This window comes from Peromyscus californicus, unplaced genomic scaffold (genome assembly GCF_007827085.1).
Source record: "Peromyscus californicus insignis strain IS unplaced genomic scaffold, ASM782708v3 Scaffold_10__1_contigs__length_136768540, whole genome shotgun sequence".
Lineage (NCBI taxonomy): Eukaryota > Metazoa > Chordata > Mammalia > Rodentia > Cricetidae > Peromyscus > Peromyscus californicus.
In genome coordinates, this window is record NW_026294391.1 from 61,133,580 (window position 1) to 61,161,297 (window position 27,718).

Genomic DNA, 27,718 nt, shown 5'->3' on the forward strand with positions numbered 1-27,718 from the left:
AAAAAGCTATAATCCAAAGCCAATACTAACAAAACTTGAAGGATTATCAAAATGAAATTATAACATTTATGAAATGATTATAATTTCAAATAATGTGAGTCTCTGCAACTATTACTCTCATTTCTTGTTCTGTTTCTCTCACTCTGCCTCCTCCCCTGTAAGTCCCACTTACAGACACCAAAAACTGTTTAAGTGGCTAGAGGCACTTTATTATGAATTTATACCGTGACTGCCAATCAACATGAATAAGTAAAACCATGCATTTGATACCCATTTTGAAAGTTCTTCCAAAGCCTAACCTTCTCTCACAGCACTAGCTGTAAGTTCTATATAATACTCAGTGGACACTGACTGTACAACAATTGAAAAGCTGGCTGCCATATTAAATAATCAAAGCTGGTAAGTGTTACCTCAAAGATGGGTCTTACTGAAAACATATTAGATCCTATGGAAAACTCTAACATCTCTGCTGTTAGGAGATTTTCTACTCAAATGATCAACTAATTCCTTAAAGCTATTAGAAAATCTACCGGGCCCACTAAACCTAATAGCAATAAAACATTGACAGATACTTGATCATTTAACATTTCTGATCAATGTTACTTTTTTTGTGGTGCTGGGGATCAAATTCACTCACACTAGACAAGTGTTCTACTACTGAGCCACATCCCAGTTCTGATATGAGTGTTTCTGAGGGATCCTAAAATAACATATAGTGGAAATAGTAATGATCACACAATGTGCAAAGAGTTTTTATTCAGGGCTTACTACAGCAAAGAGACAACCACTGTCACTTTTGTTTTAGCAGAGACTCAATGACAGGTAGAGGAGTGAGAAAATTTTATAGTGGGAAAGCGCAAGCCTCTGGTATGTACAGGTTGGCAGCCATTAAATTGGGGAAGCTGCAGACCAGCTAACTAGAAATGGGACATCCTATGTGATTTCTCAGAGTTGTGTCTGAATATCTCTTGTTGGACCTAAGTTAGAAGCATAGACAAAAATTATGGAAGTTGTTAATTATTAATCAATTCTTGGACGTTAGGGCTGATTGTTACAGAAGTTATTCTTTAGCTTCCTAGATCATTACTAATGTTAACAAAATGACATCATCCAAGGTCTGATTTGAAGGAGGTGGGTTTCCAGAGCTGTTTATCTTAGACAAAAGTGTCATTTTTCTGAGAAGGTTGCTAAAAGCTGTAGATTATAATTCTACTTTCGTATATGGTCTAACAATTACCAATTTGTGTTTTCTCTCTCAGTAGACATCTCACACACAGCAATGAGAACAAAAATATTCAAGCTGACCTGGGAAGAAATGTGTTGGTGTTCCGGTGCTGCTGCACCCTAGGGAGCAATCTTTAAGGCTGTTAAAACTATATAAATGAACTCTCTAGAAAAGTTTCCTTGTGAGTGGATATGATAGAGCAGGTGGTCCTTCACTGAAATATAGCCACATCATGATAAGAAGGGACAGAAATAGACCAAACGTATGATACAGTTAGTGTTTATTTCTGAAGTAACGTGTCCACCTCTGACGATCCCATATGTGACTGTTCCATAGAACACAGTATAATTTTGTGTATGGCTATCAAATTGACAACTGTATTTAAATTGCCAAGAATTCAGGTGAAATCTATTGCAGGCCCATGGAAGCACCCTTTTTTGTGTGCTTGACAATCATCAGGAAACGAGCTCTAGTACACACCAATATGAACAAGAAAGAACACTCAACGTCCCAAATCTACATGTGTCTTCAGCTGCAGCAGTGATTAGATGGCATACTTAACTGCATTCTGGGCTTGCTTCTGGCCAGCCTGATTTTAGTACAGATTGCAGCAGAATCCATCTCTTCTGGAAAGCCCCCCCCCCAAGCCTCACTTAGGAAGATGAGCCTGCTCTCCAAGCCATGGACATTCACCACTTGATTCAGAGGCTATTCAGACACAACTATTGGGGTAATGGTGTGCTAGGCCCATAGCCAATTCTGTGGAACCATGTACTGAATGCAAGGTGGATAGCATAAAATCTTGTCGGAATATGACATCATCTGATTCTACTGAAACCAGTTGGTATTGCACTAAGCCACACAAAATTATCTTCACAGGAACATACAGAATACTGGCAGCACAGGTTACCATGTAGGCCTATAAGGAAACCAAATGATTCCCTCTATCCATTAATTCCTCTCCTTGCAATCCTGGGCTATGTTTCCTGCACTTAACTGTGGCTCAAAATTACAGTCGCTTTTTAGTAACTAATAGAAAGGTCCCCGAAGACTTACCTCCATAAACCATGCTAATTGCAGTTTTCCAAATCTAACAATGAGGTTTTCTAATAGCCCCCATGGTGCTAACTGTCCTAGGATCACTAATTTTGGATGTGGCTGGAATAGTACAATTGCAGGACCCCACAAAAGAGATTATATTTTTCTGTATTGGTAAGGGTTGGGACTGTGCACAGTGAAAATGTCTAGGTAGCTACAGGTTTCCTAATTAGAACTAAATCTCAGCTCTTTGGCCCTTTGGAGAAGGGGCAGGGTCTTATAGCTGGCAGGAATATAAGAATTATTAGAGGCTTCAATATAGAAAATGACAGAGGAGACAAGGGAAGGGATCAGAGCTTCAGCCTTCCACGCAGCACGCATATTTTTCCTCATAAACGGTTTTGAGGGAGATACAAATCCTAAGGATACTAACTACCAATTTTGAAAATGTATTAAATACCTGACACATGAGTAGAAACCCTCTAATAGGTACCCTGACTCTGAGAGATAGCTAGTGTTACCTCCATTTTTATTCTCTGCTCATCTGCTTTGAGCTCCTTGTTTCACCCCACCAAAGCCTCCCTCCAGTCATTGCGCAGTTTTGGTGCAGAATCACCAGGTCCACTTTCCGCAGACCCACGGGAGGGGCTGGGCGGGGCGGGGTCGCCTTGCCGCAGAGCCCAACTGCGCCTGCGCGGACTGCGGCAGAAGGCGGGGTGTGAGAGGCGAGTATTCTGAGACTAGCGTTCACTGTTGGCTAGAACCTTCCTTCTTTCCCACCACCTCTAATTTCGGCTCCTGTGACTTGCTTGGAACTTTGGGTCTGGCAGCAGCTGCAGCATTACTGCTAGCAGCAGTTCTGTGCAGAGGCGCCTGCACACCTCGCGTCCTCTCCTGCGAGCTCGCGGGCCTGTCGGTGTCAGCTTCCACACGCCGGTTGACAGGACCATGTCGCTGGTAAGCCAGAATTCGCGCCGCCGCCGCGGTGGAAGGGGCAATTCGCGCAACAGCAAAGGGAAAGGTCTCCCTGCTGCCGTGCCAGGCCCAGACGTCCCTAAGGATCCCAGCGATCCTCAGATCCTCCAGGGCCTCTGCGCCTCTGAGGGCCCAGGCACCTCCGTGATGCCCACCCCCCGGGAGGGCCCAAACACCTCTGTGTCACCCACCGCCTCTGCGGGCTCAAGCGCCTCCGGGCAGCTCCTCATCTCTAAGGGGCTGAACACCTCCGAGCTGCCCATCTCTGGGGAGGGCCCTGGCACCTCCCGGCCTCCTGCAGTCTCCGCGGGGCTGAATACCGCTATGTCAATCACCGCTGCAGAGGGCCCGAGCACCTCTGTGCCGCCCACTGCTCCTAAGGGCTCAGAGGCCTCTGAGCATCTCGATGTCTCTGAAGGGCTGAATATCTCCGAGCAGCCCCACTCCGATGAGGGCCCTGGCGTGCAGCCCACCCTGGGTGAGGGCCTGGGAACCTCAGTGCCGCCCACCTTCTCTGAGGAATCGGGCATTTCCGTGCCGCTTCCCTCTGGCGAGGGCCTGAGCGCCTCCGTGTCGCCCACCGTCTCGGAGGGACCGGGCATCAACTTGCCCTCCCCCGCTAGTGAGGCCCCGAGCACTTCGGTGCCGCCCACTGCCTCTGATGGACTGGGCATCAACCTGCCGCCCACCCCTGCTGAGGGCCCGAGCACCTCCGTGCTGCTCTCGGTTTTGGAGGAACCCGACATCTCCGTGTCGCCCCCCTCCGCGGAGGGACTGAGCATCTCCATGCCGCCCCCCTCCGGTGAGGTCCAGAGCACCTGGGTGCCGCCCACCATCTTGGAGGGCGCTAGCGTCAATGCGCCGCCCACCTCCAAAAAGGGACTGCGCACCTCGGTGCCACCCGCAGCCCCTGAGAGCCTTAGCACCTCAGCCGAGGGCGGGGGCACATCCCTGCGATCCATGGCTGCTGAGGGCTTCAGCATCTCGGCGGCGTCCTGCGCGGCGGAGGGATCCGCCACCTGCGGGCTGCTTCCCTGCATCGAGGGCCCGAGCACCTCCGGGCTGCACATCCTGGAGGAGGACCGGTGCACCTCCCGGCTGCACATCCTAGGGGAGGGGCCGAGCACCTCGCAGATGCCCCTAGGTGCCGAGGGCCTTAGCGCTTCCGGAATGTCCACTGCCGCTGACAACCCTGAAGCACCGTTGAGCTGCGGTGCTTCCGTGGGCATAAACTTATGCAAGTGCGCCTCCCTTGCTCTGCAAAAGGACTCTGGTCCCGTTGTACGCCCGAAGCGTTCCGAAGGCTTCCTGGATTTCCAGGTCCTGAGAGACAGTGAGAATTCCAACTCCATTACCATTATGGGCCTTGGCACCGCCCACGTTGCCCTCACGCTGAAGCCTCAGGATCCTATGGAGCAAAATGTCGCAGAATTGTTGCAGTTTCTGCTGGTGAAGGATCAGACCAAGTACCCCATTAAGGAATCTGAAATGAGGCAGTTCATTGTTAAAGAATATCGCAACCAGTTCCCTGAGATCCTCAGACGAGCAGCAGCCCACCTGGAGTGCATTTTTAGGTTTGAACTGAAGGAGCTAGATTCCGAGGAGCACACCTACATCCTGCTCAACAAACTGGGACCTGTGCCCTTTGAAGGGTTAGAAGACATCCCAAATGGGCCAAAGATGGGCCTCCTGATGATGATCCTGGGACAGATATTCCTAAATGGCAACCAAGCCAGGGAAGCTGATATTTGGGAGATGCTCTGGAGATTCGGAGTGCAGCGTGAAAGAAGGCTTTCCGTTTTTGGGAACCCGAAGAGACTTCTGTCTGTAGAGTTCGTGTGGCAGCGTTACTTAGACTACAGGCCAATCACTGACTGTGTACCAGTAGAGTACGAGTTTTACTGGGGCCCACGATCCCACCTTGAAACCACCAAGATGAAGATTCTGAAGTTCATGGCTAAGATCTATAACAAAGATCCTATGGACTGGCCAGCACAATACAATGAAGCTCTGGAAGAAGATGCTAACAGAGATGGTGGTGATTGGCGGGCTGTTCCTCACTTTAGGAGGCCCTTTTTTGAGGAAGTTTCTCCAGAGCTACTGGCTCCTGATTCAGATGCTCCTGGCTGTCCCTCAAAATATTCTCCCCATTCATGGCCTGAGTCAAGATTAGAGAGCAAGTCAAGGAAATTGGTCCAGTTATTTCTGCTGATGGACTCAACTAAGCTGCCTATACCAAAGAAAGGAATTCTGTATTACATTGGTCGAGAGTGTAGCAAAGTGTTCCCTGACCTCCTGAATCGTGCTGCTCGCACCCTAAACAATGTGTATGGCACAGAGCTAGTGGTCCTTGATCCGAGGAACCACTCCTACACCCTGTACAACCGAAGAGAAATGGAAGATATTGAAGAGATTGTGGACAGTCCAAACAGGCCCGGCAACAATTTCTTAATGCAAGTCCTAAGCTTCATCTTTATAATGGGCAACCATGCAAGAGAGTCTGCAGTCTGGGCTTTTCTGAGGGGCTTGGGAGTTCAAAATGGGAGAAAGCATGTGATTACCTGTAGGTATTTGAGTCAGCGCTACCTAGACAGTTTGCGGGTTCCTGACAGTGATCCAGTGCAATATGATTTTGTGTGGGGCCCTAGAGCCCGCTTGGAAACCTCCAAGATGAAAGCCCTGCGATATGTGGCCCGAATCCACAGAAAGGAGCCACAGGACTGGCCAGATCAGTACAGGGAGGCCCTGGAAGATGAGGCCAATAGAGCTGAAGCGCACCGGCCATTGGTCGTTCGCAACTTGCGATAGATGAATGTGTGGGCAGTCAGCGAGGCCTTGTATGGCCCGGGCCTAGAGTCCTGGTTCTCATTTATTGGGGTTGGGGGTGGGGGGGTGGGGAACGTATTGTATTTGATGTTTGTGTTCCAGTTCCATTTGTGTATTTTCGTGTTTAGTTCTTGTTTGGTATCTTGAAAAGTTTCAATTGTTTTAATAATACTGTCCAGTAATGTAAATGTGATTGACCACTTGCTGTCTTTGTTGTACTTTGCTATAAGAGTTTTGATAGTGTTATAAAATGTTTTGAGACTCTTTCCGTCTTGTTGCATTGTCTGAAAGATAATATATAGCATATAGCTATAGATATAGGCTTTTCCTTGAAAGCTTGAAAACAATCATCGTTAAAGTGATCTAGCTTCAGATATTAAACAAACAAATATACAACAACTGACAAAGCACTAAGTTGTGGCTGGCTTCCCTCTCTGTCTGCTATTGTGTAAAGAATACTAATGTTTACCTGTATTTGCTTTGCTGTGCTAAAGTGTATTGAAAAATAAAGGTGTAATAAATCAAACAATGTTAATGCACTAATTTATTCAATAAATATTTATTAAATTCCTCTCATATAATGGGGACAGTAGTATATTCTGGTTATAGTATGAGAGACATATACAAGATATAGCACCTTCTCTAGAACTCAAGGACCAGAAGTTTTATTATGAAATAAGCTATATAGTATACTAAGTAGAGAATTCTATGGGTCTTAAGAGGAGGTACATCAATCTAATTCCTGAATCCAAATAGTCCATAGTGAACATGATGGGGTGGGAGGAAAAGACTGGTTTCTTGATACAACATGAGGTAAATAAACTCAAATCTGAATTTTAGTCTTCAGTGTGTATCGGTGTGGACTGAAGTCAGTCATCTGAAGGTAAGAGGTTTCACATGTCATAAGCTGTCTCATTAAGGTAATTGAGTCATGGGACTGGATAGTCCAGTGGTTAAGAGTACTTAATGCTCTTCTAGAGGACCCAAGCTTGGTTCCCAGCACCAACTTTGGGCAACTCACAACTGCCTGTAACTCCATCTCCAGGGGATCCTTCTGCCCCTGGCAGGCACCCACACATGTGGCAGACACTCACACAAAGATATACACATGCACAAAAATAAAAAATTCATGACAAAGATATATGATTCTGTGAGCTGAAGCTGTAGCTCAGGGTGTCTGTACAAGGCCCTGGGTTCTATCCCAAGCATCACATAAACCAGATGTGGTGAATCACACCTGTAGTCCTGGCCCTCAGGAAGTAGAGCCAAGAGGGACAGAAATTCAAGGTTATTGTGAGCTACATAGAGAGCTCAAGGCCAGCCTGGGATCCATAAGGACTTGTCTTAAATAATTTAAAAAGATGTTTGAATTAGCTTCCTCTGAGTTATACTGTTGTTTTAACATGCATCCACCAAGGTTCAGGGACTGTCAAAGGAGGAAGGGAACATGGAAAGAATTTTAAGAGCTGGATGGTGGGGAAGAGTGTTGTGAAATGCAAAGTTCTAGCTTGGCATGGCTATTGTACTCATGAACTCACACCAACTATGGTTACCCTCACAAGACCTGCACAAGGTCAATCTAGCCAAAATTCTCACATGACAGAGAGCAGTGCTCTCCAGGCTCCACCTTTTCTGAGGAGTTACCTATTGGCAGTTGATAGCTGCTGTGGGAGGGAAAATACTTCTTTTTAAAATGTGGGCCATTAATAGATTTTCCATACTCTATTAGATGACCCCACACCCATGCACACAGGGGAAGCACAAATTAGACTTAGGTTATAAAAAAGAGGACATAAAATTGGGAGGGGGCATGTTGGGGAGGACTTGGAGGGAGTTGGAGTAAAAATGGGGAGGGGGTGGATATGATCATGGTTCATTGTGTATATTATGATATTCTCAAGAAGAAAGAAAAAAGTAACATTTTTTTTTTAAAAAAGAGGGGGGCTAGAGAAATGGCTCAGAAACATTTGCTACTCTTCGAGAGGATCTCAGTCCAGTTTCCCAGCACCCAACCAACTCACTGCCACCTGGAACTCCAACTTCAGGGATCCTACACCCTCTTCTGGATTCCACAGGTACCTGCACACATGTGCCATACACACAAACACATGTGCATGTGTGCACATGCGCTTACACATAATTAAAATTAAACATTTAAATATGTAAATAAATAAATGCATGTATAAATAAATCAATCTCTTAACTCTTAGTGATATATACAGCACAGTTTTTGAGCCCATTTAACATAATCTCCATGGGTTCCCTGTCATTCTGTTTATATTGTCGTCCTTCAGGTAAACAAGCTTAAGGAGTAGCCCACATACAGAAAATCGATTTTTCTAGCAAAGGTAAAATAGCCATACTTGAACAATATGATGCTTTTAAAATTTTCTGCTGAGGTATGTTATAGTCCATTGGCAAAATCTAAGTCAAACAGCCAACCTTAATGTCAACGGAAGGAGAGTACTTCTTCCAAGGAAGGATATGTAGTGATTGGCCTAAGAAAGAAGTTACACATATTTTGAATAAAAAAACAATTTAGTCGACCATATAAGAATTTAGTATCTGTTGTGAGATGGAAAGCTATTGAAAAATTTTCATCTGAGGAATGGAAGGTTTGGAGTTAGTCTTGACAGAATTATGTTGGCTCTTGTACTGAAAAACTAAGGGGCCAAGGAAAACAGAACTTCTAATTTTAGGATAGCATTTCTTTCCTAATTCTTTTATGAAAAAATATTTTTCAAGGAAAATTGAACTAGTATAGTTAGTCAGGCAGCCTAGTTTTTAAAAATAAAATACCCAAGAAAACAATCTCCATTGTATGAAGATATTAAAAGAATTAATGCATAGTGATTAAGTGGTCTAGAGCTTTAGTGCCTGGTACAAAATCATGGTCTTCCTCTATCAGCTATGGGACATTGAATAAGTTACTTAACACTTTTGCACTTCAGTAACCCTGTTGTAAAATGGGCATAATGATTTTACCTGGCCCATAATTTTGTAATAATTAAATATAACATGTAAAATGCAACAGGACTAGATATAGTTAGCAATGCATAGATGATGTTGCAGGTTGATTTTTCCAGGGATTAAACTGAGAAGTGGAAATTTCCCTGAAAATGTTATTGGGGAGTGTGTTGAGGTTCAATACCTGTGAGAAAGCAAAGAAAGCTATAATCTGCAGAAGTGGACTAGTGATAGTTGCAGCAAATAGATTAGTTGATTTCACCAGCAAGTTTCAAGTCAGGGTGATCTTACAGAATTGTCCCAAATTAGGAAAAAGGGACTAAATTTTTATATTTCCATAGTGCTGCTCAGTCATTGGATGTATCCTGTCTTCTGGTAAAGACCCTTTCTGTGGGTAAGTTAATTTTTCCAGACAAGAGTGATCTGTGGAAGTATAAACCCGGTAACTGTCAAGAGCCTCAAGTGCTGGAGGAATAAGCACTTCAACCCTGTAGAACTGAGGCATCTGGGTGGGACACAGAACATTCCCTAAAGTTGTTGCTTCATTCCCTTTACCACAACCCACTCTATAATTCCTCTTCCTCTTCTTATCGCTACTGTTGTCATCAAAAGGGATTAGACAACTTTTCATTGTTCTTCATGGGTGTTATTCATCCACATCAATGAACCATTTTACTTTCAGCATGCCCTTCTTGAAAGAAAGGCTCTGATAATTTATCTTTTACTAGTTAAGTTCTGTATCAGTTTTCCACGTTTCTTAGCAGAAGTGTGTCTTTTGGAGTAACACATATTTATTGTACAACATATTGGATTTCATTATGACATTCTCATGCATATATATCATGTACTTTGATCTTTATTACCTCATCACACTCTCTTGTTCTTTCTCCCCCATCTCACTGGTCCTGTTCCCCTTCTAAATCATCCTCCTGCTTTCAAGTCTTACTTTATTTATACTTAAATTATGAATATGAAGAAAACATGAGATATTTGTTTTTCTGGGCCTGGTTTATTTTGCTTAACATGATGATCTTCAGTTCCACCCATTTTCCTGTCATAATACAATTTTGTTCTTTTATGGTTACATTGTGTATATATGCCACATTTCTTTATCTAGTCATCTATTGGTGGACACCTAGACCCACTGTATAACTTGGTGATTGTGAATAGAGCCACAGTAAATATGGATGAGCAGGCATCTCAGTACCAAGCCAACTCGGAATCCTGAAGATAAGTACCTAGGAATATGACTGGATAATAAGGTAACTTTAATTTTACTTTCTTGGGAAATATCCATAACGATTTTTGTAGTAACTGCACTGATTTATGTTTCCACAAGTGGTGTATAGAGGGTGCTTTTCCCCTGCATCCTCACCAGTGTTTGTGGTTTATTTTGATTATAGCCAGTCTGACCAGCGTAAGATGGATCAGAATGTACTTTTGATGAACATTTCTCTGATAGTTAAGGATGTTGGGTAATTTTGTATGTGTGTGTGTGTGTATACACCTGTCTGTCTGTAACTCCAGGCTATCTAATGCTTTCATCTGGCCTCTTCCAGCTCCATGTGCAGATACACACATACACACACACACACACACACACACACACACACACACACACACACACACATGCTGTGGGATGTTCTGTGTGGCAAATGTGTTGCTGATTGGTCAATAAATAAAACACTGATTGGCCATTGGCCAGGCAGGAAGTATAGGCGGGACAAGGAGGAGAATAAAGCTGGGAAGTAGAAGGCTGAGTCAGAGACACTGCCAGCCGCCACAATGACAAACAGCATGTGAAGATGCTGGCAAGCCACGAGCCACATGGCAAGGTATAAGATTTATAGAAATGGATTAATTTAAGCTGTAAGAACAGTTAGCAAGAAGCCTGCCACAGCCACACAGTTTGTAAGCCTGCCACGGCCATACAGTTTGTAACCAATATAAGTCTCTGTGTTTACTTGGTTGGGTCTGAGTGGCTGTGGGACTGGCAGGTGAGAGAGATTTGTCCTGACTGTGGGCCAGGCAGGAAAACTCTACTCTAGCTACACACACACACACACACACACACACACACACACACACACACACACACGTAAAATAAGTCTTTTTAAAAGCTGGTTCATGGAAGAGAAAATATGATTATAGGATTGATAACTGTCAATTTTGTTGATTAAGTAGATGGTGCCAGAGTAGTCATTTTAAAGATGAATATGATTTTTTTTGCTGAGAGAAATAACTTTGTTCAATCTCTTTCTAGATTATAATATTTCAATAAACAGTGACAAGAATTTGGTAAGTAAATGTCAGTCATTGGATTTGGATGAAAATATGTGATGATATACCCAGGTCTCAGATAATCACACAAAATGCAACTCCAAGACAAAATCCCAGTCACTAAATGAGAAAATGTAGAAAATTGGAAGATAGAAGTATTTTTCAGGGAACTTGCTTAAATTGAGAATCAAATAGTGTTTTTACTTATTTCCTTCTTGAAAGTAGTATTACTGACATTCGGTGTTTAACTAAAATTATCTTTTAATGAGCTCAGATTAAATGATCCCTTTTCCAGGCAGAGCCAGCATACCCATTCCCAGCAAAAACCAAGCTCTCTAAAAGAGAACATATAATTATTATTTCAATTTTATCTCTTACAATTTATTTCTAAACTAAGGAAAATTAGAGTTTTCTTTTACTGCTCAACTTCAACTGCTCTTCACAATGTATGTAATAGCATCTAAATTGATAAATCTACTCATCACTTATCAGGCACTGATCTTTTTAGTGACTTTTGACATAGTTCTTTTTCCTTCTCTAAATATATTACACACATTGAAATCATAGTCTCCCAGTTTCTTCCTGATCCACTACCAATGGCTTTCCTCTCTTAGAAGTCTAGGAATAAACTTTTTTTTGTACTTACACCCCCGCCTGCCCAGTTAGTCTCATTCTTCTCTTATTTCCTAGATTTACAAGCTATTTGTGATGCTTGTGATTCCAATTTTTATTTCTAATCTCGGAGTTTGGGTTCACCCTATAAAGTTCTCCCATAACAACCAACTAATTTATCAAAATTTTCACTTGTATGCAAAATATGCATTACATTCTAAAATACTCAAATTTCAGCCCTTGTAATTCACTTTCAAATCAGTTCTTTTTGTAGATTTTCTCATGTTAAAGAAGGTTGATTGACAATAAATGATGGTTGATTAATTCTTACAGTTAAGCAGTGTAAAAGCTTGGTATCATACCAGACTGACTTTTCATTTTAAGGATATTAGGAAATCGTTTTGCTAACAAATTCTTTTAATTCTAGCATGAAAATAAATCTAGACTCTGAAAATCAACTCCAGAATACGATGTTCATAGCCACCCAGATTATTGGTGTGGGCTTAGAATTTTTCTCCCTACTTCTGACATTGTTCTAGACAATTTATTCTCAACACAATAGCCAGAAGGATTATGCAAGGGTATATTTAATTTCTATAAATGACTTACATCTCCTTTCAATGTGTTGATTTGCTCACAATACATGCTTCAGTCTAAATGGCTTATGCCCTTCTTTTATGACTTTAATAAAAATACAGATTTTAGGAAAGATAGTCTATCTTAAACTATAACTTCCTTTTTTGTTTTCTTTATTCTTCCCAGCCCAAATTATCAACAATCTATCTTAATCAATATTTGATTTTCACTTCATAGAGAGTTCATGACCACCCTGGGCTGTAGAAAATCCTGCATCAAACAAGACCAGCAACAAAACATTGTTGTTTTCCCAATGTAAAAATTTTTTTTGTCTACTTGTCCCTTTTGGAATGGAAACATGTGTCCTATGCCTGTCTCAGCATTGTAGTTTGGATAAGGATGACTTGCTTGATTTCATAGGCTCACATTAACCTTGGGATGAATCATGGCTTGAGTTTTACTCCTCTCTCGTTTACATAAGACTCTGGAGTTTGGACTTGGAAGGATTTGTGAATTTGGGGTTACTGGTATAGAATGAATGTATTTGCACATGAGAAAGATATTAATTTTGAATAATAGTGGTGTGATGCTATAGTTTGAATGCTTGCCTCAAAAGACAATTCATGGGAAATTTACCAGTAAATTCATGTTAATGGTATTTACATATAAGGATTTGGGGAGGTAATTAGGGTAAATGAAGTCGTTATAGTCTCTCTTTTCTCTTTGCCATCACGAGGTAAGTAATTTGACTTTTCCTTGCATTTTTCCTTCCACGATGTTCTACTTCACCATAGGTCTGTAGCATAAGGAGTCAGAAGACGGCATTTGGATTTCCTGAAACTCAAATTATAGATGATTGGGAACTGGTATGTGGGTGCTTGGAGCTGAACCTGGGTCCTCTGCAAGAACAGTAAGTTCTCTCAACTGTTGAGCCATCTCTGTAGCTCCCAGAAGCAGTTTTTGAAGGTGCCTTTCTTTCTCTTTATATCCCTAGGTGCTTTGATGAAAAAAAAAAATCTGTTGAGTGTAAGTATGTGGGTTTGTTTAGGAACTTTCTATCCTGTTTCACTGATCAGTTGGTCTCTCTATTTTGGTAGCATCCTCTTTTTTTCCACATAAGAAAATCTCTGATTTTAAACAACAGTCAGCACATAGTCACGGTATCCATGTTATATTAAAATCACATAAAGCCTAGGTATAAAACTACATTAATTTTGCAGTACTTGAAATTTTTGAATATATACAAATATGCTGCAGTATGAATAGAACAAAAAAAATTGGGGGGGGGGGGGGTCGAGACAGGGTTTCTCTGTAGCTTTGCGCCTGTCCTGGGTCTCGCTTTGTAGATCAGGCTGCCCTCGAACTCACAGAGATCCGCCTGCCTCTGCCTCCCAAGTGCAAAAAATTTTAAAACCAGTGTAGATTGCTAAATTAATTTTACATACACAGCTTCCTATATTAATTTGGCATTTATTTTACTTGAAGACAATGAAAACTTCAAAAAAAAGCATGGCTGTGGAAGAATAAAACATTTATTGTATATGTTGTATTCCAGTTAGTAAAATCTTAACAATTTGCATTTACAAAATAGTAAATTTGACTTAAAAATTTGTCTGAGTAGATTCATAAAATAACCTCATTTTTATTGGAGTTCATTAATCCTCATTATCTACGGATTCAATTTATGTGCTCTTCCACTTTAGCTTCTGAATGCTCACATAGTTCAGTACCTTTCTTTCCAGTTTCTTCTTCTTCTATGCATGTATGTATGTATGTATGTATGTATGTATGTATGTATGTATGTAGTTTGTTAATTAGTTTTTTGTTTGTTTGTTTGTTTTTGAGACAGGGTTTTTCTATGTCGCCCTGGCTGTTCTGGAACTGGCTCTGTAGACCAGGCTGGCGTGGAACTCAGAGATCCACCTGTCTCTGCTTCCCCAGTGCTAGGATTAAAGACATGCGCCACCACCACCTTGCTCCTTTCCAGCTTCTTAATTTTCCTCCTTCCCTTTTCCAAACTTCTTAGAAGATGTTTGTTTTAACTTAGATTCAATTTTTGGAGTAACACATTTCATTGACAATCTGGCAGATGCTCCTGTGGGCTCCTATTTAGTTCATTTGAATCTATCTACAGGGGCCAGTGTGGCTTGGACTGTACAGTTCCTTTTGGATTACAGTTTCTTTATGGTATATTTCACTATGGGATTGTGAAACTTCCCAGCTTTGTCCTTTTAGCAGAAGTTACTTTAGCTGATTGGAGTTTTCTACAATTTCATGCAGATTCGAGCTTCTTATTTCTATTTGTATGGAAAATGGCATAGGAATTTTGAGGTTTTTTTTTTTTTACAATTTGTATAACCCATTGGATCATATGGCATTTTCAGAATATTAATTCTTTCAATCTGTAAGTAGGAGGCACAGAACCATTTATTTGTGCCTTCTTTAATTACTTTCACCAGTTTTTGTAGTTTTCAGTATAGTTTCCACCTCCTCAGTTAAATTTATTCATAAGTACATATATTTTGTTTGTATTATAAATGAATTGGTTTTTAAATTTTTTTGAATAATTTGCCATTAATGTTAGAAATAGAATTGACTTTTGTGTGTTGACTTTGTAACCAACAACTGTCCTAAAATTTTTGTAGTTCTAAGAAGAGGTTTTTTTGGTGGATTCTTTATAACTTTCTGTATATAAGATCATATCATCTACCAGAGGTACTTCACCTTTTTGGATTATTCTATTTGTTCCATTGGTCTATCAGTATGGATAGGACTGCTATTACTATACTGGACAGAAGTGGTGAGTGAAGGCATCTTTGTCATGTTATTGACCTTAGAAGAAAAACTTTCCACATTCCAGCATTTGTAATATTTTAATTTGTAATATCTTAAAGCCATTTTGTTTTTTTTTTATTTTACTTTCATTTTATGTGCGTTGTTATTTTGCCTTCATATATGTCTGTGAGGGTGTTGGATTTCCTGGAACTGAAGTTACAGACAGTTGTGAGCTGCCATGCAGGTGCTGGAAATTGAACCTGGGTCTTCTGGAAGAGCAGTCAGTGCCTTTACCGCTGAGGCATCTCTCCAGCCCCAAGCCATTTTGTTTTGAGGAACATTTTTCCATACTGAATTTATCAAGTGTTTATCCTGAAAGGTTGTTGAGTGCTGTCAAATGCCTTTTCTACATCTATTAAGATAAGCACAATGTTTTTGTCCTTCATTATATTGATGTGATATGCAGCAATTATTTACTTGTGAGCATTGAGCCATCCTCCACCCCAGAGATACATACCACTTCATTTTGGTGATTGGTAATGTTCATGGACTATTGAATAATGTTTTCTTGAAGATCTTTGCATTTATGTTCATCAGGAATACTGGCTTATAATTTTTCTTCCTGAGTCTTTGTCTGGCTTAGTACAAGGTAACACTGGTGTAATGTTTATGGAGGTGTTCTCTCCTATTGAATTTTTGGAAAAGTTTAGACAGGACTGGTATGACCTTTCCTTAAATATTTGGTAGAATTCACCCACCAAGCCTTCAGGTTCTGGGCAGAGGCCATGGAAGAATGTTGTTTGCTGCCTTGTTTCTCTTGGCTTGTTCATCCTGCTTTCTTATGGCAACCAGGACCACTTGACTAGGGGTGGTACCACCCATAGTGAGCTGGGCCCTTTCACATTGATCATCAATCAAAAAAATGTGCTATAGGTGTACTGGGTAGCTGTTCCAGCTTTGACCTTGAAACACTGCTCCTAGAGTGACAGCGGGTAACTGCCACACCTGCCTATGACCTGCCCCTGGGGCATGGCTGAGAGGGAACCCCTTAAGACTCAAGATGTGAACGTGCTGGCCCCTTCTGAATACCTCGTGGTCCTGGAAGCTGGATGGTACCTCATCTCTCCCGGATCCTGTAACCAATCCCTATTGGCTGTAAGTTATCCCAGAAATAAACCTCTCTTGATTACCAGATATATTACATGGAATTGCCTCATCAATTACAGTTATATGTAGACTTGCCTACAGGTAAATCTTATGGGGGCATTTTTTCAATTCAGAGTCCCTCTTTCCAAAAGACTCTAGCTTATGTCGAGTTGACATAAAACTGACAAGCACAGTGGTCTTTATTTCTCCTTCATTTCTGAAATACAACTTTGTCAGGAAAAATGTTCTTGATCAGTACTTGCCCTCCTTTGGTTCCCTGAATGTATTATACTAATCTCTGCTTTTTTATTTAAAATTTTTTCCATTTTACATACCAACTACAGATCCCCCTCTCATCCCTCCTCCCACTCCCCTGCCTCCAGCCTTCCCCCCAACCCACCCCCCCATCCCCTCCTCCAAAAGGGTAAGTGCTCCTATGGGAAGTCAGCAAAGCCTGGTACATTCAGTTGGGGCAGGACTAAGCCCCTCCCCCCTGAATCAAGGGTGAGTAAGAAGTCCTACCATAGGTAATGGGCTCCAGAAAGCCAGCTCATGCACCAGGGATAGAGCCTGATCACACTGTCAGGGGACCCTCAAACAGACCAAGCTACACAACTGTCTCCCATATGCAGAGGGTCTAGTCCAGTCCCATGCAGGTTCCACAGCTGTTGGTCTAAAGTTTGTGAGTTCCCAAACTTGGTTGAGTTGTCTCTGTGGGTTTCCCTGTCATGATCTTGACCTCCCTTGTTCATATAATTCCTCTTCCCTCTCTTCGACTGGACTCCTTGAGCTCACCCTGGTGCTTGGTTGTGGATCTCTGCATCTGCTTCCATCAGTTACTGGAGAAAGGCTCTATGATGACAGCTAGGGTATTCACCAATCTGATTACCGGGGTAGGCCAGTTCAGCCACCTTCTCCACTATTGCTAGTAGTCTAGCCTGGGATTGTTCTTGTGGATTCCTGGGAATTTCCCTAGCACCAGGTTTCTCCTTTACCCCATAATGTCTCCCTCTATCAAGATATCTCTTTCATTCCTCTCACACTCGGTCCCTTCCCAGCTCATCCACCCCATTCCCTCATGTTCTCATCCCCCATTCCCTCCCCTCTACTTCCCCCCATTCCCAGTTTACTCATGAAGATCTCCTCTGTTTCCCCTTCCCAGTGTGATCCATGCATCCCTCTTAGGGTCCTCCTTGTTTGCTAGCTTCTCTGGAGCTGTGGGTTGCAGTCTGATTATCCTTTGCTTTACATCTAGTATCAACTTATGAGTGAGTATATAGCATGTTTGTCTTTCTGAGTCTAGCTAACCTATTCTAGACTATAAGTTTTCTGTTGAAAATCTTCTGTGACCTTTAATAGAAATTTCCTCATATGTGCCTTTATTTTGCTGATTTTAGAATCTTTGTATTTTTTGTTTTTGTTTTGTTTGTTTGTTTGTTTTGGCAATTTGATATTGATGTATCTTGGAATCACGTTTCCTAGATTAAATCTGAAGAAATTTGAACTTCCTGTACCTGCATGTTCAAAGCTTTCTCCAGAACTGGAAAACTGTCTGATATTATGTCTTTAAGGAAACTTTCTATTGCTGTTTCCTTTTCAAACTTATACCACTCAAATGGTCCTTATGTTGATGTATCTCATAAATACTTTTCATTCCTTTTCCTTCTCTTTCCTTTTTTTCTTTTCTGACCATATTTTAAAATAACCTACCTTTAACTTCACAGATTATTCTGCAGTGGTCAGCTGTGTTTTTTATTTCATCAGTTGTATTTTCAGCTCCAGAAATTTAAAATTATAGTTTTAATTTTTCTGTTAAGTTTCAAATTTTGGACATTTTCCTGATTTCTTTGAGCAATTTATTTGTATTTATTCTGTTTGCTGATCTCTTCTTAAACAGTAATTTTGAGTCTTTATTAGCTGGCTTATATCTTCATTTTTTTGTGGCATCTGCTACTGAGATTATTATGTTATTTTGGTGGCGTTAAGCCTCCTTTGTTTTTGTTATTGTTTTTTCTTTTTTTTAATACAGCACCCTCTTTTTTTTTTTTTACATTTATTTATTATGTATACAGTGTTCTGTCTGCATGTATGCCTGCAAGCCAGAAGAGGGTGCCAGATCTCATTACAGATGGCTGTGAGTCACCACGTGGATGACTGGGAATTGAACTCATGACCTCTGGAAGGGCAGCTAATGCTCTTAACCGCTAAGCCATCTCTCCAGCCCCAAGCCTCCTTTGTTTTTCGTAGTTCTAGTTACCTTGCCTTGATGTCTGCAAGTTTGATGGAATTGCTACATGATGCAGATTTTTAGCCTAAGTTTTGTTTTGTAAATTCCTTTTTCTGTAGGTTGGTGGAAGGCACATTTTGGGTGGTAGAAAGTGGTTTTTCATTGCCAATGATAATGATACCTATGTAGTCTATGTGCTGTGTCAGCTGAGGTTGCTGTTGATGAAGTTTCCAGGGATCCTCAGCAGCTGACCTTTGGTTATACTCCAATGGTTGGGGTTGCTGGGCATTTTGATGATAACTACTAAAATACTCCTAATCTCTTTTCTCCTTCCAGGAACGTTTTGACTGAAAGGATCCCTCTTGGTACTCAGATTGCCTTGCAGTGTCACTTTCCAGAAGTCTCAGTATTTTGACATTAGTATGTCATGTGTGGCACTCAAGGTGTGGCGACTGAGCTAAGGCCTCGCACACAGGCATTTGTAGAGGTACCACTTCTCCAGAATCCAGGGAACTAATGGCACTAATGTCTGGGGTACAGATACTCCTGCATTATTTCAGAGTATACAAGGCATGAATGCTTATGAAGTAGCCAGTTTTGAAAAACAAACAAACAAAACAAGCAAACCGTACAAAAACAACAAAAGGAAGAGATAAATAGCATTAGTCAGAAAAAAAGTTATTTTTGAGGGTAAAAGCATTGAATACTAGGAAAAGATCACTTTCAATGTCTTTATTAATAGTTTCCTAGTATAAAAATACGCTATACTTATTTATACATTCTCTTAATGGATATTTAGGATGATTCCAAGTTTTGCTTATTATAAATAAAGCTATTATTAAAAATAAATAGTTTTGTCAACTTTTATTGTGGGCATGTTTCTAAGTAAAATGACAGAATGGAGTTGATAGGACATACAGTAGTTGTATGTTGAACATTCATATGAAATTGACTTTTTCCAAAATGTTTATGCAGTTTTACTCCCACCAGCAACATATGACACTTCAAATTGCTTTGATAATACCAATGATTGACATCGTCAGTTTTTTAAAATAGTCACTGTAGTGGATGGAACACAGCATTTCACTGTGATTTTAATTCACATTCTCTAATAGCTGGCTGCATTTGTTCTTATTGGCTATTGATTTCTTCATTGCATACATTCATGAAATATGATGTGAAGTTTTTATATATGTGTACATTATGAAGTAAATAAAGCTAACTCACTTATCTATCACCTCATATACCACTTTTTGGTGAGACTATTTAAAATATTCTGGGGACAATATTAGTAATGTTCAAGTATATAGTATATTATTATCATTATTAGTTATATTCACTTTGCAGTACAATATATCTTGAGAATTTATTCCACTTGTCTAACTCAGACTTGATAGTCTATCCTCATCTCCCCATTACCCATTACCCATTGTCCCTGGTGACCACTGTTATACTTTTTACTTCTATGTATTTAATTTCTTTGGAGTCAATATGAGAAGGAGATCATGCAGTACTTTTTGTTCTGTATCTGTCTTATTTCAATTACCATAATGTCCACTCAATTCATCATTATTACTACTATTTAAATAGCATTCTATTGTGTATTTATATTATATTTACTTTATTCATTGGTGGACATTTCAGTGGATTCCACATCTTGTCTCTTATGAACAATTATTCAGTGAACATGGATTAATACGAGTGTGCAGATATCTCTTTTAATGGTTTGGTTTTTAAGTATATGTTAGTCAGCCTTGTTTCTCTGTGACACAATAGTTCACATAAACAACTTAAAAGGCAGAGTGATTTCTTTTGGTGGACAGTGTCAGAGATTTTAGTTCGTAATCACATGACTCCATTGCTATAGGACTATGTTGAAGCAGAATGGCATGCCACCATGAATATGTGCTCACTTCATGGCAGATAGGAAGCAGAAGGAGATGGAGAGGGGGCAGGAGACTGAAGAGACAGATATTACCCTTCATTCAGTACCCTCACTGATGTGCTTACTTCAGCCAGCCTTACTACCTCTTAGCCCATTCAGCTATAAATTCATCAATGGGTTAATCCACTGATGATGGGCCTTCATAATTCAATTACTATATTGCAACCAGTAGGGAGTCAAGTCTTCTATTGCTATCAGTTTGGGATCAAACCTTCAATATATAACACCTTTGAAAGAGCACTTCATATACAAACCGTAACAAAATATATACCCAGAAAGGGTATTGCTGTGTCATAAGATCTTTCTAATTTTTTGAGAAATCCCAATACTGTGCGCCACAATGTTTATACTAATTTGCATATAATAGTACAATGGCTCCATTTCCTCCCCATCTTCACTAACATTTATCTTCTTTCTTTTATATAAAGGTTATTCTACAGGTGCAAAATGATATATCATTGCAACTTTAATTGCATTTTCATGATCATTAGTAATGTTCAGAAGTTTGTCATATACTTATTGGTCATTGGCTTGCCTACATTTAAAGAATATACGTTCAGGGACATAGTCTATTTTTAAAATTGACTTATTTGCTTTGCTACTATTGTTTGAGTGCCATATATATGTATATATGTACACACACACACACATATTAGAACTTAATCCATTACCAGATGAATGGTTACACAACATTGTCTTCCTTTTCCTCTTTGCTCTGTTGAGGGTCTTATTAGTGGTGAAAAGCTTTTAAGTTTCTTGTAACCTCATTTGTCTACTTTTACTTTTGTTTTCTAGGCTTTTGGAGTCACTTGTATTCAAGAAATCTTTACTAAAGCCAATTTCAATAACTTTTCTCTTGTGTTTTCTTCCAACAGTTTTACACTTTGAGATCTTATGTTTAATTCTTTAGTAATTTTTTATTGGTTTTGTAAATAGATGATATACATCTCAGGAATCATTTGTCTACATGTGCATATCCATTTGTCCCAACACAATTTATTGAAGAAACTTTTCTTTAGTTCCGTTGTTCTGGATGTCTGTTTTGCTTATAGTACCACCCTGTTTTCATTGTTTTAACTTTTTTAGTTGATTAAGCAGCATCCTTAAGAGTGCTTGGATTATTCAGTCTTTTGTGGTTTCATACAAATTTCAGGATTGTTTTGATATTTTTGTGAAAAACCACATTGTGATTCTTATAGAGACTGCATCAAATCTTTATACAACACTGGGTAATGTGGATACTTAGAAGAAAGATTTATTTACTTTCATTTTGTATGTATGGGTGTTTCGCCTGCATGTATGTCTGTGCAGCAGCACATGAACACACAGAGGCCAGAAGAGGGTATTGGATCCCTTGGAACTGGACTTATAGATGTTTGTGAGTCACCACGTTGTGCTGGGAAATGACTATACTACCAAGATTAATATACAGATTTAGTGCCATGTTTGTTATAATCCTAATGTCTGATTCTACTGATTTAGAAAAAATCAATACAATAATTCATATGGAACTACAAAAGACCATGAATAGTCAAAGCAATTCCAAGGAGTAAGAACATTGCTGGAGATATTAAAATACCCAACTTCAAATTACACTACAAAAATGTTGAATTTTGTCAAATAATATTTATGCACCCATTATGTGATCATATGATGTTTATCCTTTTTGATTCATGCATGTTGCATTATTAACCTCAAGAATACATTCCAGGGGGGTAAATTAAACTTAAACTTAGTGAATGGCCCTTTTAATGTGATGCTGAGTGCAATTTGTTAGAAATTCCACTGAATACTTTTTAAAAATCTATGTTTCTCAGCCTTAGGAACAAGGGGATTGCTAGCTTTGTAGCATGTTTTTGGAAGTATTCCCTAATATCTGGGAGGAGGTTGGCAAGGATTAGTGTTATCTCTTCTTTCCGCAGTTAATGGAATACAACTATGAAGCCATCTGATCCTGAGCACCTCGGTGCTCGACTTTACCCCACTACTTGCTTCTAGTCTGCTCAGATCTTATATTTCATTTTACTTCAGTCTTGGTCATGTCTGTAAGTGTAGGTATGTATCCATCTGTTCATAATTATTCAATCTGTGGTGTGTGATTGTTCATAATGGTTTTTTAGTATATCTGTGTTGTCATTTGAAATCCAATACATATCTATTTGGATATTTTCCTTTTTTATTAGTCTACCTAAACATTTATTTTATTTTATTATTTATTTATTCATTTATTTTACATCCCAACCCCAGCCTCTCTCCCTCCTCTCCTCCCTTCCTCTCCTCCCTTACCTCCCCCCTCAATTCACCCCTCCTCCCTCTCTGCCTTTATGTTAGTTTGGATAAGGGTTTGCCTATTTTGTTGATTTTCTCAAGATACCAACTATTTTTTTCATTGTTTCTTTGTATTCCTCTCTTTGCTTCTATTTTATTGATTTCAGCCCTGAGTCTGATTATTTCCTGCCTTCTACTCCTCTTGGATGTGTTTGCTTCTTTTTGTTCTAGAGCTTTCAGGCGTGCTGTTAAGTCGCTAGTGTGAGATTTCTCCAAATTCTTTATGCAGGCACTTAGTGCTGTGAACTTTCCTCTCAGCACCACTTTCATTGTGTCCCATAAGTTTTAGTATATTGTGCATTCATTTTCACTGAATTCTAGGAAGTCCTCAATTTCTTTCTTTGTTTCTTCCTTGACCCAGGGGTAACTCAGTAGAGAATTGTTCAGTTTCCATGAGTTTGTAGGTTTTCTGTTGTTTTTGCTGTTGAAATTCAGCTTTAATCCATGGTGGTCTGATAAGATACAGGGGGTTATTTAGATTTTCTTGCATCTGGTAAGACTTGCTTTGTGACCGAGTATGTGGTCAATTTTGGAGAAGGTTCCATGAGGTGCTGAGAAGAAGGTATATTCTTTTGTGTTTGGGTGAAATGCTCTGTAGACATCTGTTAAGTCCATTTGAGTCATAATGTCTGTTAGTTCCCTTAGTTCTCTGTTTAGTTTTTGTCTGCATGACCTGTCCATCCATTGGTGAGAGTGGGGTGCTGAAGTCTCCCACAATTAATGTGTCGGGTTCGATTTTTTTTTTTTTTACAAATGTAGGTGCCCTTGCATTTGTGTTTCAGCTGCCTTGGAATATTCAGGACTTGCTGTCATATGATAGCTGGGCTCTGGTTGTGACATATTGCCCTGGATGCTGTTGAATGTGTTCTTACACTGGTCTTTAGATACCTGGTTTGAGGGTGATTATAGGTCTAGGTCCTGATTTCTAAGTTTGTCTTTTTTGGATGGATGTTTTGTTCCTTGGTTTCTGTTTCCTTTTTGGTCTTCTTGTCCTTGTGGTCTGGATTTCTGGCAGTCAGCATGACCTCTGATCTAGTAGGGAGTCCAAGTTGGAAGCTGGCATTCTGGTGGTTAGCTTGGCTTTTGGTGCAGCATGGGAGGTCTCTGTTCTGACTGGTGTGGCCTGTTTTTCTGACTGATATGATCTGCATCTGTTCTTCCCACTAGTGTAGTCTATACTGGAGCCACTGAAGTCTGCTCCTCAGACTGTGTGGTCTGCACCAGAGCAGTGGGATTTTATCTGAGTTGGGGGCCTGGCCCTGCAGTGGTGCTGGTGATAAGGCAGGAGGGCGATGAACACAGGATTGGTCCTGGAGAACAGAATCTGGGAAGCGGTGCTAGCTCGCAAGCAAGTCACTCACCTGTTCTTCAGACTGGTATGGACTGTACCTGAGTCGATGATGTCGGCGGGAGTTGAGGGGAAGAGCCCGCTGTGGGGAGGATGACCAGATGGGAGAGTTTGGGTAGCACAATGGGTCTTGGGGGAGCAGGTTCCAGGCAGTGGGGACAGTCCAGCTGGCAGGCCCATCAGTAACCTTGCTCTTCCGGCTGGTGTGGCTTACACCCACGCAGTGGCCTTCTGCTGGAATTGGGGGTGCTGTTCTTCAGACTGGTCTGGACTGTATCTGAGCCAATGGAGTCTGCTGGAGTTGGTGCTTACTAAACATTTGTCAGTTAGTGTTACCAGTTTAGAACCTGGGTTTACTTTTGTTTGTTTTATACTACTTTTCCAGTTTCTAGTTCATTAACTTTGGTCTGATCCTATTTTATTCTTTATATTAACTTTGTGTTTATTTTACCCTGTTCTAGTTACCCGAGTTGTAGTATCGAGTTGGTTGAGAGCTTTCCTTCTGTAAATGTTGTTCTTAGGACTACTGTGGGTTCTAAATCCCATTAGATTTCAAATATTGTGTTGTTATTTTTATTTTTCTCAATACATTAGATTTCGAATGCTGTGCTGCCATTTATTTTTCTCGATATATCTTTTTATTTTCTTTGAAAATTTCTTTCTTGTCCCATTGGTCATTTAGTACCATATTTGTGAATTTCTCTAAATTCTTAGTGTTGCCAATTTCTGTACCACTGTGCTCAGAAAATATGTTTGATGTGAGTCCTATCTTTTGAAATTTATTAGAACTTTTGTGCCCTTCCTGTAGTGTATTCCACATATTCATGAAAATAATGTTATTTCTGCTACTATTGGACAGAATGCTTATATATTTGTGTTAGATCCATTTTACTTACATTGTACTAAAGAAGTCCTGTGTTTCCTTATGACTTCTCTAGATGATCTATTCATTGTTAAAAGTGGAGTATTTCCTTACTTGTATTTCTGCTTCTCTTGTTAGATTTATTAATATCTGCTTTATACATTTAAGTGCTCCCATGTTGGGTATATACATTTGCGATTTATGTATCCTCTCTCTTTAGGGAAATGAGAGTGAATTTATTTATTTATTTTTTAAATTTTTTTCTATTAGTTTTTTTTTTAAAAGAAATCTTTATTTGTTCCAAAACATACACCAAAGCAGCAGCAAAGAGTTTCAAGATAGTAGCATAGTGATATCAGATTGAAAAACAGATCAATGAAACAAAATCAAGAATCTAAAGTCAAGCCTGCGTATTTATGGTCAATTGGTTTTTTGACAAAAGACCCAACGTCATTCAAGGAGAGGAAAGTAATCTCTTTCAAAGGGTGCAGAGACAAACGGATTCTATGTTGGACCCCTCTACCTCCCATAATACACAAAAATGAACTCAAATGGATCAAACACTAAAATGTGAGAATTATAACTATAATATCCTTATGGTTTTTTTTTTTTTTTTTTGCCAAATGCCGTTTATTGAAGGAGGGAGGAGGTCTTAAATACAGGCTTACAGCACAATGGGAGAACCCTAGAGGGCAGAAGTTTGCTACTGATGTTTTACAATCTTGCATCTAAGCTGTTAATGCCCAGCATTCAGGAGGGTGGAACCCAGCAGGGAATTAGCATAGGGAGGATATCAAGGTCAACTTCAGCAAGCAAGGCAAGGGGGTGGGGTGGGGGTGGGTGGGCCAGGACCCTACAGGTCCCCCATTTACTAGAAAATGAGCTTCTGACTTAGGTTGCATGGGACGTCAGCAGGTCACCTTACCCGTCATGGAGACGCCTGCCCAGGCCACACAGGCGCTCTGTCTTAGGTTGGTGAGTGCCCCCCAAGCACCCGTCTCTGAATACTCATTATCATACAGGCTCAATCGTGTGTGAGCTGCAGAGTTAACTGCTGCCAAAGATCTCAAAGTGGCACTGGGCTTGCAATCTGTGTGTTCAACACAGAAAAGACCAACAGAAGTCCTAACCACCCATAGCCAGTAGGCTAAAGGCAACTGAGCCATTCCCTTCCTTAACTAGCCTTATTGCAAATTGGAGTCCTTGTAAGATGGTATCCCCAAAGCAAATGGATCTTGAGTTTATAAATTTATAATTTTCAAAGCCAATCGAACTGTATATAACTATTGAATTAAATTTATCATGCCCAATAGAATGAAAGATTAACTAACTGTGGTAGCTACTTTTGCTGCCAGGGTCTCCACTGTGCTAGCTGTAGTAAGCAATTATGAAATATTTTTTATGTTGTATTTTTATTTTATAATTTAATTTAATTTTACATATCAGCCACGGGTTCCCCTGTCTTCCCCCCCCCCCCCCCGCCTTCCCCCCAGCTTACCCCCCATTCCCATCTCCTCCAGGGCAAAGACTCCCCTGGGGATTGAGTTCAACCTGATAGATTCAGTTCAGGCAGTTCCATTCCCCTCCTCCCAGGCTGAGATAAGTGTCCCTTCATAAGCTCCAGGTTCCAAACAGCCAGCTCATGCACTGAGGACAGGTCCCAGTCCCACTGCCTGAATGCCTCCCAAACAGTTCAAGTTAATCAACTGTCTCACTTATCCAGAGGGCCTGATCCAGTTGGGGGCTCCTCAGCTATTGGTTCATAGTTCATGTGTTTCCATTCGTTTGGCTATTTGTCCCTGTGCTTTATCCAACCTTGGTCTCAACAATTCTCGCTCATACAAACCCTCCTCTTTCTCGCCAATTGGACTCCTGGAGCTCCACCTGGGGCATGGCCATTGATCTCTGCATTCGGTTCCCTCAGTCATTGGATGAGATTTCTATCACAACAATTAGGGTGTTTGGCCATCCTATCACCAGAGTAGGTCAGTTCGGGCTTTCTCTCACCCATTGCCAGTAGTCTGTTGTGGAGGTATCTTTGTGGATTTCTGTGGGCCTCTCTAGCACTTTGCTTCTTCCTATTCTCATGTGGTCTTCATTTAACATGGTCTCTTATTTCTTGTTCTCCCTCTCTGTTCTTGATCCAGCTGGGATCTCCCGCTCCCCTAAGCTCTCTTTCCCTCAAACCTTGCCCTTCATTACCCCCACTCACGTCCAGGTCTACATGAGAATGAATTTATTACAGGACGATGGTAACACACTCAAAGGGTGAGTGTAGGTGTCAGGATTTCTATTGCTGTGAAGAGACACCATGACCATGGTAACTCTTAGAAATGAAAACATAATTGAGGTGGCGGCTTACAGTTTCAGAGATTTAGTCTATTATCATTATGGTGGGAGCATGGCCACTTGCAGGCAGACATGGTGCTGAAGAAGGAGCTGCTACATCTTACATCTTGACATGCAGGCAACAGGAAGTGGTCCGAGACACTGGGTGTGGCTTGAGCATATATGAGAGCTCAAAACCTGCCTCCACAGTGACACATTTCTTCTAACAAGGCCACACCCACTCCAACAAAGCCATACCT

General features: G+C 40.6%; 1 protein-coding gene across 1 annotated transcript; it reads left to right on the forward strand.

The window, feature by feature from the left end:
• Window positions 1-2,962: 2,962 nt before the first annotated feature.
• Magee1 (MAGE family member E1) lies at window positions 2,963-6,593 on the forward strand. The gene has a single exon (XM_052734552.1). The coding sequence runs from the start codon at window positions 3,212-3,214 to the stop codon at window positions 6,044-6,046; it is 2,835 nt and encodes a 944-aa protein (XP_052590512.1). The 5' UTR covers window positions 2,963-3,211; the 3' UTR covers window positions 6,047-6,593.
• Window positions 6,594-27,718: the final 21,125 nt, after the last annotated feature.